The sequence below is a fragment of the Rhinoderma darwinii genome, chromosome 1, assembly GCF_050947455.1.
Source record: "Rhinoderma darwinii isolate aRhiDar2 chromosome 1, aRhiDar2.hap1, whole genome shotgun sequence".
NCBI lineage: Eukaryota > Metazoa > Chordata > Amphibia > Anura > Rhinodermatidae > Rhinoderma > Rhinoderma darwinii.
In genome coordinates, this window is record NC_134687.1 from 77,884,981 (window position 1) to 77,898,719 (window position 13,739).

Below are 13,739 nucleotides of genomic sequence, written 5' to 3' on the forward strand. Positions count from 1 at the left end.
GTACAACGCCCACTTGGTCTAAAGTAAAACACGCCCAGTTGGGCATTAAGAAAGTAATTAGCATAAAGCTAAAATCGCTCCTAATGTGGTAATAATTGTTTTTCTAAATAAAAAGCACTGCTGTCACCTACATTATAGCGCCCATCTCCTTATGTAGGAGATAGGCCACTTATAATGTGGTGACAGAGCCTCTTTAAGTTGTTGCATTTTAATCAGATTTTTGTATTGACATCCTGCTTTTTATACTGCACTTTACAGTGACCTTGTTCATACTACAGAAAGTCTTCGCAATGCAAAGTTAAATGCTGGCAAGAATGAGAAGGAGAACAAGAATTTTGATGCAGTGATAGAACCTTACAAGGCTGAAAATGCCCGGCTTGTCAGAGAAAACAATGAACTCCACTTAGAGCTTCTAAAGATCAAAGAAGAATCTGATCGCCACATTAAAGGTCAGGCACCACACCAAGTTCTCCAATAATAACTACTTTGTTAGCTCAAACGTTTTCAGAGAGAATAATGAAATAATTGGCAACTCTCTAGGTTTATGTAGATTCTTCCTTTTAACCTTACCATAATGATTATATTCCTATTTTATTTTTTTTCAAGATTTAAAAGCTTCTCTGAGAAAACTTGAACACCAAACCGCTGACCTGAAATTTTTAAACAATCAGTATGTCCATAAAATCAGATCAATGGAAAAGGAAAACAAAGCAAAGGCTGAAAGGATTCAGCAACTTCAAGAGAAGAACCTGCAAGCGGTGGTGCAGACACCAGGTTAGTTCTGCTCAGGGGATGTGTAATATGCTAGGCCGCTCCCACATGGAAGAATTATATATATCCTGACAGGGAATAGAGTGCGCTATAAATATATACTGTTTATATATAGTCTATTAACCTGTCAGTATATTTTTGAAGTGTGCAAAGAAACTGGAGTACCTATACTGGTGTACCTAGAGGAAACCCATTTAAACATGGGGAGAACATACAAACTCCATGCAGATGTTGCCCTTGGCTGGATTTAAACCCAGGAGCCCAGTGCTGCAGGGCAACAGTGCTAACCGCTAAGACACGGGGCTACCATAAAGTGTCATTACAGTGCTCATTTGTTGGGTGTCTCTGTCCTATACCTCAGGAGAGTCACAACATGCTAGGTTTCTGGCCACTTTACATTTTCAAAGCCGTAACAGAAACGAAAAAGTAACTGTTCCACCACTTTTCTATATCTTACAGGCAGTTTAAAGAAATTATCCGAGTTGTAAACCGTTATGAAACACAAAGTTTACAAGCGGCCAGCACGTGGCCGCTGCAGCCTATGCGGTTCCTCAATGGTCATGTGCCATATTCCGGGCATCATAGCTCCCATCATTGAGCGGTGATGCCAGGAATACTGAACATGACTGCTGACTCCTCTGACTGGCTGCAGCAAAGACCAGGATTTCTTACAGGTTGGATAACCCATTTTAATATGCAGAGAATTGATTCTAATAGGATGGTTACAGCTCCACGCCGCATAGAGTGTAAAATGGCCTTTCCTGTTATATAAGGGCAAATGCACTCTGGGAATGCTGTATATTTTTTTCCTTAAAAAAATGGCAGTCCTCATAAAGTATAATTTAAAATGTAGAAGTCCGTTAATAAAAGGTGTAAATAACAAAACTACATCAGAAATAAAAAGTAGTAATGATCAAATAAGGAGAGAGCCACAAACCATTTCTCAAACTAGCTAAATAATAGTTCAGTTAAGTAGAAAAAATACAGCAGTGTCGTATATAAACAGAACATAGAGCAATATGCAAAACCCTAAAGATGAATCAATGTTTACATCGTGCATGGATTTCCGTCACATACAGACAAAGCTACTGTGTGCTTACATACACAATGCAGGTCTACTGATGTGAATACTAAAAATAAGTCTTTACAATTAGAATGCATGTCTCATAGCTTTTTTTTTTTTTTTTTACTTATACAGTGTTTGGGGTTATTCATTTCCTTAAGTGATCATATTCCCCATTTTATGCAGGAGGAAAGAAACGAAACATTCCTTTTAGGCGTCAGCGTATGCAAATTGATCAACCAATCCCATCCTCGGGACTAAGTGGACACCCTGTTCCACAACCGGAGGATCCATATGTTGCTGATCTACTTCAAGTTGCAGATGACAGGTATCTCTTAATTTTTTTACATTGAAAGAGAACCTTTCACTATCTCATACATGTGCACCATGTTATAGGCACTTCTGCACAGACCCGGGGGCACTTTAAACTACCTGTCTAGCTTCCTCTGTTTTTGAGATATCGGTGCGTCCGATATGTAAATGACCCCCTGTACTGTCAGTGGGGCATTTATTTTCATGGAAAGAGCAGGGGGGCGGGGGGCGTGATACTTAGTGCTCTGACACTGTCCAATCAGCTATGTGTCAGAGTGTCTTGTGCTGTGTAATCTCTCTCGCGAGACCACACATTCTTGTCATCACTGTCTGACAAGAGAAGCAGAACATGCGCACACGCGTACAGCTGCGATACCGCCACTACGGAACAGAAGTGGAGAATTCACATTCTTCTGTTCTGTGACGACGGCGGAACTATGCGTGCGCGCACACTCTTCTCCTCTCTCCACCTCTTGCCTCGTGAGATCACACAGCACAAGCTGCTCTGACACCGTCAGTGTCAAAGCGCTAAGTATCACGCCTCCCCCTGTCCTTTCCATGAGAAGAAACGCCCCACTGACCGTACAGGGGGTCATTTACATATTAGTGCCAATATGAGCCCGTACACCGCTACATCGATTTCCGGAAAAATCAGAACAGAAACTAAGCAGCTCACACAGTGCTCTTCCTTTTAGAGATTGGTGGGGGTCTCAGTGCTCAGACCCGTGCCGATCAAAACTTCTGACATGTCACTATGACATGTCAGAAGTTGTTGAACGTTTAGTTACCCTTTAATATTCAACTTCTTTTGCTTGTCAGAATTCGAGAACTACAGCAAGATGTCAACTCCCTGCAAGAAAAGTTGGAGTCATCAGACAGAGCAGTGAAGCATCTTACCCATCAGGTTTGTTTCAGTTGTCTGTTTTTATTATTATTATTATTATTATCATTCAGTATGTGCCATATTTGAAGTTGCTTTCTATCTGCTGTATTCCTGGTTGTCACTTTTGTAGCCAGGACCCCTGGAGATAGCCCCTCCGTGATCTTAACTGATTACAAAATAGTTATAATAATAATAGTATTATTATTTATTTTTGTTGTAATATTTGATATTTCTGTCGTAAGGTTGAGTTGCGAGACACAGAATTGGAACGATTGGCACTAGCTTTGGATGGTGGGCGTTCTCATGATGTTATTTCTCTGGAAGCCAGATACAGAAGTAATGAGAAACTTGTTGCTCATCTAAATCTGCAAGTAAGTCATCAGTTCTAGGGTTACTCGGTCAAATTAAATTCCTTAGACCATGCTCGCACGTACGATCTTTTCCATCATATTTCTGTTGCTTTTTGACTGTCAGAGTAGCATAGCATGACGGGGTATTTTATCCAGTTAAAAAATAAAATGGATACCGGTGGGTTCAATTGAAGTCAATAGGGCTAAAAAAAAAAGAAGAAAGAAATAGTAACAGAAGCTATGAAACCAATGTGAACGGAGCCTTATAGTTCGCCAACGTTGTATAGGGCATTTTTTGTGTTGCAGTTATGTTTTTGGATATAATTCCATATAAATGCAATTTTTACATGAACATTTTGTAAATTTTACTGGAAGATAAATAATAAGGTTAACCCTTTCCCACAATTAAATTTAAGTGTATGTCCATTTTAGAGGTGCCTTCCCGCAAATGAGCATACAATTACATCCACTGGATAGCGCAGACACAGACGGGCTGCTGTAGGATACAGCCGACATCGACATCCCGCTGCAACGGCCGAGTTCAGAGTTACCTCCGATCTTGGCCTTTTAATCCCTTACATTCCGCTGGCAATAGCAACCGCATCATCTAGGTGGTTAGATAGAGGGAGGGGGCTCCCTCTGCCATCAATCGGCGCTTCGCAATACGATCGCTCCCAGGCCTTCCATAGCTGTATGCCTATTAGATAATAGATTGTTGCCTGTGAGTTTGTTACTGACACGCAATAATATCTTGGTGTTTGAAGTATACCAAAGCATCGTATCAGCGATCAGAAAATCCATATGTATAGTACCTTAGTGGGACTAAAAAATATAATAAAGTTTAACCCCTTCCCGACATTTGCCGTATGGGTACACCATGGAAAGCTAGTGCTTCCCGCATTTTGCCGTATCCATACGCCAAATGCATGGCAGCGGCTCAGAAGCTGAGCCGGTGCCATCATCTCCAGATGTCAATGGTTTATTACAGCTGACATCCGACTGTAATGGCGGGGACCGAAATTAGCTTCGATCCCCGCCATTAACCCCTTAAATGTAGCGCTCAAACGCTGTATTTAAGGTGTTTGCAGCTCATCGGAATTTCATTGCCGGGGTTCCGGTAGCAGCAATGGCAACCGGTGGCCTCCCGGTCTGCCTAGCACGGAAGCAGTTCAGGACCCGCCCGGTGGCGCAGCCTGAACGGCTTTCTTAGCCGACGGCAAGATGGCGCCGGCTCAGGAGCTGAGCCGGCGTCATCAGCAGTGGATGTCTTCTTTATGCTACAGCTGACATCCACCTGTAACGGCAGGAATCGGACCTAGATCCGATCCCTGCCATTAACCCCTTCGATGCAGCGATCGCTGCATCTTAGCGGTTGCTAGCAGATCGCCAGCCCTGACATGCAATCAGGGTTGCCGACTGTTGCTATGGCAACAGGAGACACAATGGCCTCTTGCTCTGCCATTACGGAAGCCGATTAGGCCCCACCGAAAGGCGAAGCCTAATCGGCTTGCTGTAAGTGAATAACTGACAGATTTAATACATTAGACTACGTAGGTAGTGCAATATATTAGAAAAAAAATAAATCGTACCGTTGGACCTTCAAGTCCCCTAGTGGGACTTGAAAAAAAAAAAAAGTGAAAAAAGAAAAAAGTTTGAAAACATAATAAAAGTTTCAAGTAATAAAATAAAACACAATCGCCCTGATCCCTTATCAAGTCCGTTATTATTGGGAAAAAAAATAAACCATACGTTTTTGGTATCGCTGCGACCGTAACGACCTGAGGTATAAAAATATTATATTATTTATTGCACGTGGTGAACAGCGTAAAAAAAAAACTTAAATAACTATACCAGGATTTCTGTTTTTTGGTCACATTGCCCTACAAAAATTGGAATAAAAAGTGAACAAAAAGTCGCTTTTATCCAAAAATTATACCTATAAAAACTATAGCTCGTTTCGCAAAAAAAAAGCCGTCATACAGCTCCGTCGACGAAAAAGTTATGGTTCTCACAACTTGGCGACAGAAAAAATACATTCTTTTTACAAAAGTAATTTTATTGTGCAAAAAGTTGCAAAAGATAAAAAAGTGCTATAAATTAGGTATCGCCGGAATCGTACTGACCCGCAGAATAAACTTAACATGTAATTTATAATGCAGGGTGAACGCTGTATAATAAAAAAACTATGCCAGAATTGTGGTTTTTTGGGTTACCTGGCCTCCCAAAAAATAGGATAAAAAGGGATCAAAAAGTCGCATGTACCCCAAAATGGTACCAATAATAACTACAGCTCGCCCCGCAAAAAAACAGCCATCATACCACTACGTCCATGGAAAAAAAAATTAGTTAAGGCTCCAATAAGTCAGGAAATTAAAAATATGCAGGTGTCGGCCCGAGGGGAACATTTCTTCTGTTTCAAGTGGCGATTTATCAAGGCTCTAAAATTAGGGAACCAGAAAGGGGAGGGCCAAACATATCTGCTGGAAGCGAGGGTGCCCGTATTATACCAGGACAACACTTCCCAGGAAAATTCCCCAAACTGCAAAGGTGCGGAGTGTGGACCAAAAGGGGGATAAGAAAGGACGCCATATATCAGTGCGACACCGGCCTGTGCAGAAAGGATTGCTTCACAGCGTAACACACATCTATGGATTATTTTATAGGTTTTTTTACCCCATTATACCACCTGACTATGCCCCTGATATACTCTGCCCAGCTTACATGTACCCCCACATTATAAATGGAAACAACAGCAATACTCAAACAAAACTACTACCAAGCAAAATCCGCCCTCCAAAACCCAAATGGCGCTCCCCCCCCTCTGAACCCTACAGCGTGCCCAAACAGCAGTTTCCTTCCACATATATGGCATCGTCATACCTGGGAGAACCCTTTTAACAATTTTTGGTATGTGTGTCTCCAGCGTCATAAGCTGGGCGTGACATATTTGCCACTGAAATTGCATATCTAGGGAAAATTTTTAATTTGCACCATCTGCAGCGCATTTATTTATGGAAAAGACCTGTGGGGTGAAAATGCTCACTACACCCCTTAATAAATGCCTTAAGGGGTGCAGTTTCCAAAATGGGGTCACTTTATTTTTATTATTTCACATCTGAGCCCTTCAATTGTGAACCAATACTTTGTAAATCGCCAAATTAGGCCTCAATTTCGCATGGTACTCTTTCACTCCTGAGCCCTGTCAAATATCCAGGCAAAAGATTAGTGCGCCATGTAGGGTGTTTCTAAAACCGGGAAACACCGCATAATGATTAGAGAGCTGTCTTGTTATGGTGGCACAAGCTGGGCACCACATATTGGCGTATCTATGGAAAAAATCCCATTTTCACTCTGCAACATCGAGTGCGCACTAATTTCTGCAAAACACCTGCGGGGTTAATATGCTCACTACACCCCTAGGTGAATGCATTAAGGGGTGTAGTTTCCAAAATGTGGTCACTTCTTCGGGGGGGATTTCCACTGTTTTGGTCCCACAGGCATCTAGAAATCAATCCAGCAAAATCTGCACTCCAAAAGCCAAATGGCGCTCCTTCCCTTCTGAGCGCTGCCGTGTGCCCAAACAGCAGTTTATGGCCACATATGGGGTATTGCCGCACTCAGGAGAAATTGCTTTACAAATGTTGGGTTAGTTTTTTCCTTTATTTGTTGAGAAAATGAAACCTTTTGAGCTAAATCTACGTCTTATTAAAGAAAAGGGATTGTATTTATTTTCACTGCCTAATTCTAATAAATTCTATGAAACACCTGTGGGGTCAAAATGCTTACTACACCCCTAGATTAATTCCTCAAGGGGTGTCGTTTCCTAAATGGAGTCACTTTTTGGGCGTTTTCATTGTTTTGTCCCCTCAGGGAATTTGCAAATGCGACATGGCCTCCGCAAACCATTCCTGCTAAATTTGAGCTCCAAATGGCGCTCTTTCCCTTCTCAGCCTCGCCATGTGTCCAAACAGCCGTTTATTACCACATGTGGGGGATTGTTTTACTTGGGAGTAATTGCTTTACAAATTTTGCGGTGCTTTTTCTCCTTTAGTACTTGTGGAAATGAGAAAAAAATCACGACCTACTTCCAATAATTTCTGTAAAAAACCTGTGCGGTCAAAATGCTCACTTTACTCCTAGCTAATTTCCTTGAGGTGTCTAGTTTCCCAAATGGGAACTAAACCAGAACAAGAAACAAGTCACGACCAGGTGTTTGAAAAAATACAAATAATCTTTATTAAAGTCAATTAGACACATGGAGACAACGTATAACACTTAGACATACTAAAATGCCATGGACCCTTGAACACAAACGGAATCCGAACGTAAAAGCAGAGTAGCCCCCCAGATGTAAAAATGGTCTGACACAACCTATATATGGCTAAAGTGCATAAATACATATTAATGAGCAGGTACTAGGCATGGTACGCTTTGCACAGATGAACACATAAATAAGTATAGAGAATATATATTATAATTTCCTTGAGGTGTCTAGTTTCCCAAATGGGGTCACCTTTGGGGATTTCCACTGTTTTGGCACCGCAAGAGCCCTTCAAACCTGACATGGTGCCTAAAATATTTTCTAGTAAAAACAAGGCCACAAAATTCTCTAGGTGCTCCTTTGCTTCTGAGGCCGGTGCTTCAGTCCAGTAACACGCTAGGGCCACATGTGGGATATTTCCTAAAACTGCAGAACCTGGGCAATAAATATTGAGTTGCGTTTCTCTGGTAAAACTTTCTGTGTTATAAAAAAAAAATGGATTAAATATGAATTTCTGTAAAAAAATATGACGTTTGTAAATTTCACCCCTACTTTGCTTTAATTCCTGTGAAAAGTCTAAAGGGTTAAGAAACTTTCTAAATGCTGTTTTGAATACTTTGAGGAGTGAAGTATTTAAAATGGGTGGACTTTTTTGGGGTTTCTAATATATAAGGCCCTCAAAGCCACTTCAGAACTGAACCGGCCCCCTTTTGAAATTTTCTTGAAAATGTGAGAAATTGCTGCTAAAGTTCTAAGCCTTGTAACGTCCTAGAAAAATAAAAGGATGTTCAAAAAACGATGCCAATCTAAAGTAGAGATATGGGGGATGTTAATTAGCAACAATTTTGTGTGGTATAACGGCCTGTCTTACAAGCAGATACATTTAAATTGAGAAAATTGCTAATTTTTGCACTTTTTCGCTTAATTTTGGTGTTTTTCACAATTAAATACTGAACGTATCGTGCAAATTTTGCCAGTAACATAAAGTCCAATGTGTCACGAGAAAACAGACTCAGAATCGCTTGGATAGGTAAAAGCGTTCTGAAGTTATTACCACATAAAGTGAAACATGTCAGATTTGAAAAATGAAGCTCTGTCAGGAAGGCCAAAAGTGGCCGAAGCGGGAAGAAGTTAATAAAGTTAATTAAGAAGTGGTCACAAAAAAAGTGTAAAAAATAAAAAGAATACATCTCTTGTATCGCCAGAATCTTAACTACCGGTACAAAAAAAGTTATCACATTATTTGAACCGCATGATGAGCGGCTTAAAAAAAAAACACAAACAAAAGCAATAAATAGCGGGATTGCTTTTTTTTCTAAACTTAGAAAAGTGGGCAAAAGTAGTAGAACAAAAAAAATAAATACATATTTGGTATTGCTGTAATCCTACCAACACACAGAATAAATGTAACGTTATTTATCCAGCACGGTTAACCGCGTAATACTTTTAATGCAAATAAACAATGGCGAAATTGCTCTTTTTTTCCCATTCCTCCAGAAAGAGTTAATAAATGTTAATCAAGAAGTTAAATGTACTCCAAAATGGTGCGATTATAAAAAAAAAAAAAGAAGCAACTTATCCCGCAATAATCAAGTCCTCTTATAGCTACGTGGACGGAATAACTAAAAATGATGACTCTTGGAATGCAGCAACACAAAAACGAAAAGAATCCTGCGGTCCAGAAGCCCAAAATAGGCTTCGTTCTGAAGGTTAACCTGTTAGTGACCGCCCATACGCCTTTTCACGCGGCCACTAATGGGCTTTATTCTGATGCATAAGCCTTTTTACGGCGCTGCATTAGAATAAATAAACAGAACAGGGAGCCGTTAAATCTTCCTGCTCTCAGCTACCAGATGTAGCTGAAGGCTGGTGGCGTCCCTGCTCGAACTGGTGAGATTCATATCTGTGTCGATCTCACCCGTTTAACCCCCCAGATGCGGCACTCAATAGCGAGTTCCACATCTGAGTTGTTTTGGAGAGAGGGAGGGAGCTCCCTCTCATCTCGCTGACTACCGGTGATAAGATCGCCGAGTGTCTGTGTCTCCGATGGCAGCCGGGGGCCTAATAAAGGCCACCAGGTCTGCCTTTAGTGAATGCCTGCTAGATCATGCCAGAGGCATGGCCTAGCAGATGCCTGTCCGTTTTAAACGGACAGGCAGTAATACACTGCAATACAAAAGTATTGCAGTGTATTATAATAGCGAACGGATGGTCGCATATTAAAGTCCCCTAGTGGGACTAGTAAAAAAAGTAAAAAAAAAGTTTAACAAAGTTAATTTAAAAAAAATTTGCATTTTTTTTTTTTAGAAAACCACTTTTTCCCCTTACAAAATGCTTTACTATTATAAAAACAAACTAAAGCAAAAAAGTTACATATATTTGGTATCGCCGCGTCCGTAACGATCTGACTATAAAGCTATTACATTATTTAACCCGCACGGTGAACGCCGTAAAAAATAAAATGAACAATGGGAAGAATTGCTGTTTTCTCTGAATCCTGCATTAAAAAAAATGTGTTGATAAGTGATCAAAAAGTCGCATCTACTCCAAAATGGTACCAATAAAAACTACAAGTCCCACAAAAAAAAAAGTCTTCATACAACTGTATCGGCGGAACAATAAAAAAGTTATGGCTTTTCAAATATGGAGACACAAAAACAAATAATTTTGAAAAAAAAGTGTTTTTACTGTGTAAAAGTAGTAAAACATATAAAATCCATACAAATGTGGTATCGTTGCAATCGTAACAACCCGCTGAAAAAAGTTATTGAGTTATTTATACCACACGGTAAACGGCGTAGATTTAGGACGCAAAAAGAGTGGTGACTTTTCTGGGTTTATTTCTATCGCCCCCCCCCCCCCCAAAGTTAATTAAAAGTTAATCAATAAATTATATGTACCCCAAAATGGTGCTATTAAAAAAATACAACTTGTCCCGCAAAAAACAAGACCTTATACAGCTGTGTCAACGCAAAAGAAAAGTTATAGCTCTTGGAATGAGACAATGTAAAAATGTAAAAAATTCCTTGGTCATTAAAGAGGCTCTGTCACCAGATTTTGTAACCCCTATCTGCTATTGCAGCAGATAGGCGCTGCAATGTAGATTATAGTAACGTTTTTATTTTTAAAAAACGAGCATTTTTGGCCAAGTTATGACCATTTTTGTAGTTATGCAAATGAGGCTTGCAAAAGTCCAAGTGGGTGTGTTTAAAAGTAAAAGTCCAAGTGGGTGTGTATTATGTGCGTACATCGGGGCGTTTTTAATACTTTTACTAGCTGGGCGTTCTGATGAGAAGTATCATCCACTTCTCTTCAGAACGCCCAGCTTCTGCCAGATCACGCTGTGACGTCACTCACAGGTCCTGCATCGTGTCAGACGAGCGAGGACACATCGGCACCAGAGGCTACAGTTGATTCTGCAGCAGCATCAGCGTTTGCAGGTAAGTAGCTACATCGACTTACCTGCTAACGCCGATGCTGCTGCAGAATCAACTGAAGCCTCTGGTGCCGATGTGTCCTCGCTCGTCTGACACGATGCAGGACCTGTGAGTGACGTCACAGCGTGATCTGGCAGAAGCTGGGCGTTCTGAAGAGAAGTGGATGATACTTCTCGTCAGAACGCCCAGCTAGTAAAAGTATTAAAAACGCCCCGATGTACGCACATAATACACGCCCACTTGGACTTTTACTTTTAAACACGCCCACTTGGACTTCTACTTTTAAACACACCCACTTGGACTTTTGCAAGCCTCATTTGCATAACTACAAAAATGGTCATAACTTGGCCAAAAATGCTCGTTTAAAGAAAATAAAAACGTTACTGTAATCTACATTGCAGCGCCGATCTGCTGCAATAGGAGATAGGGGTTGCAAAATCTGGTGACAGAGCCTCTTTAAGTTTTAAAATAGGCTGGTCATTAAGGGGTTAAATGTTAAATTGATTCTTAGTAGTTTGCTTACGTCTAAAAAAAATTATGGGTTGAATCTTATAAACTTGCATTCTCTTTTGCTCAGCAATGTACAGTATTTTTCGGACATTAAGTCGCATTATTTAGCAAGAATAAATCCTGCTAAAAAGTTCCTGCATCTTATTGTCGGCAGTGCCAGGCCCCCTGACCGCTTCTTAACCTCTTCCCGACCCATGATGTGTTGGCATATCATGGAGCAGTGAGGGGATGATGTTTGGAGCGGAGCGGGCTCACGTGCTGAGCCCGCTCCATACACTGCAGCGATGGCGCTGTTCCTGGCTGTTTAGTTAAATGCTGTGGTCAATTGTGACCGCGACATTTATAGGGGTCTTCCCATGAAGGACATTTATGACCTATCCACAGGATAGGTCATAAATGAAAGATAGGTACGGGTCGCTCCTCTGGGACCTGCACCTATCTCTAGAACCGGGCCCCCTAAAACCCCGTTCTATCTTACTCGACTCCGCTATCTCCCGGCCACTTCCTGTGTGGTCGGGAGTTACGGAAACAGCCGAGTGCTCGCTGAGCTATACCGTTTCCGTAACTCCCATATAAGTGACTGGGAGTTAAGAAAACAGCACAACTCGCTGAGCTATGCTGTTTCCGTAACTGCCATTCACTACTATGGGAGTCACGGAAACGGCGTAGCCCAGCGAGTTGCGCGGTTTCCGTAACTCATCCATGTATTGCGGTACAGTAACTCATCCTTGTGTTGATGTAATGATCGATGGTTCAAGTCCCCTAGGGGAACTAATAAAATGCGTAAAAAAAAAAAAGTTAGATACATTTTCAGGAGTGTAAATATTTTTTAAAAGTTACAAAAAATAAAAATTCCCCAAGCACAATGTAAACTGGTATCGCTGCGTCCGTAAAAGTCCGAACTATTACAATATAGCATTATTTGAGTTGCACGATAAACGGCGTAAATTTAAAAAAAAAAACAAAACCTCAGAATTGTTGTTCTTTTGGTCACCATAGCGCTAAAAAGTGCTAAATAAATGGTATATGTACCAAAAAATGGTGCTAATAAAAACTACAGTACATCCTGCAAAAAATAAGCCCTCCCAACCGCTCAAACGATGAAAAAATAGAAAAGGTATGGCTCTCAATGTGTTGAAACCGAACAAATAATTTTTTTAACCAATATTTTTTTATTTGTCAAATATTACATTTTTTCCTATTTTCTGTCGTCTAAAACCTGTGTCCTTCTTATAGTCCTAAAAAATACAGTATGTTCGATTTTATGACAGGCGTTCAACTGTCCGCATATATAGGAAGCTGCAAAATGATGTAGTCTGCCGAGGAAGAAGCTGCATTAATTCATGAGGAGCCATTTTGATTATGAAGCAGATTGAATTTATAAGTGGTGTGTTTGTGTTTTACTAGATCGAATATCTTCAGCAAGCAAACCAAGACCTTGAAAAACGTGTTCAAGAGCTCCAAGAAACCAGACAAAATGTCACCTGTGAAGTGGCAAACCTGAGTACCAAAAATGACGAACTCTGTAAAGAGCTGTTAGAAATAGACCAAATGGCACAGCAGATGGAGAGAGACAAGGAGAGGGTACTGGTGACGGCAGATGCCGAAATAGACGAGGCAAAGGTAAGTGATAATGCACAGTGCCAATTTATTTTATTCTTCATTTGACGCTTTTACTGCTGCAACACTTTTCACACACACAAATAAAACCTGAATTATAAAATAGAAAAATATTTGACCCCATCCCCATATGTTTTATGAAAGTAAACACCTTACACATTATTATTACTCTAACAAGCGCATTATGCAATTTTGCATCAAAGCGCAAAAAGTAATCTTTGTGGCAAGCGGAGCCTGAGATGAACTAATAAATCTAGTGAGGGTTGGAGGATCGCACATTTAACATGCCTAATATATCGGAGTCCATAGAGATGCCAGTAAAGTCTTCCGATGTGGGGCTATGTAGAGGATGAAAGCATTAGTAGGTATTAGTTTTGCTATCAGTTAACAATATTTTGCTTTTACCGCTATGTCTAGCACGACATGGAATGTAAATGGTATGGGTGACCGTACGAAACGTGGGCCTTTATTTGAGAGCCTTTAACCTTGTCACCCCCTGATTTTGTTTTCTTCAAGAGACGCATTTGATCCC

At 40.6% G+C, this 13,739-nt stretch overlaps 1 protein-coding gene across 1 annotated transcript in view; it reads left to right on the forward strand.

Annotated features, from left to right (window-relative positions):
* The window catches only part of CEP135 (centrosomal protein 135), a 90,050-nt gene that overhangs the window by 11,377 nt on the left and 64,934 nt on the right, over positions 1-13,739 (forward strand). The window contains exons 3-8 of the mRNA XM_075859930.1: positions 259-449; positions 607-774; positions 2,021-2,162; positions 2,966-3,050; positions 3,272-3,400; positions 12,995-13,210. Of these exons, the coding sequence (XP_075716045.1) occupies positions 259-449; positions 607-774; positions 2,021-2,162; positions 2,966-3,050; positions 3,272-3,400; positions 12,995-13,210 (931 nt within the window). The remainder of the gene's footprint in view (positions 1-258; positions 450-606; positions 775-2,020; positions 2,163-2,965; positions 3,051-3,271; positions 3,401-12,994; positions 13,211-13,739) is intronic.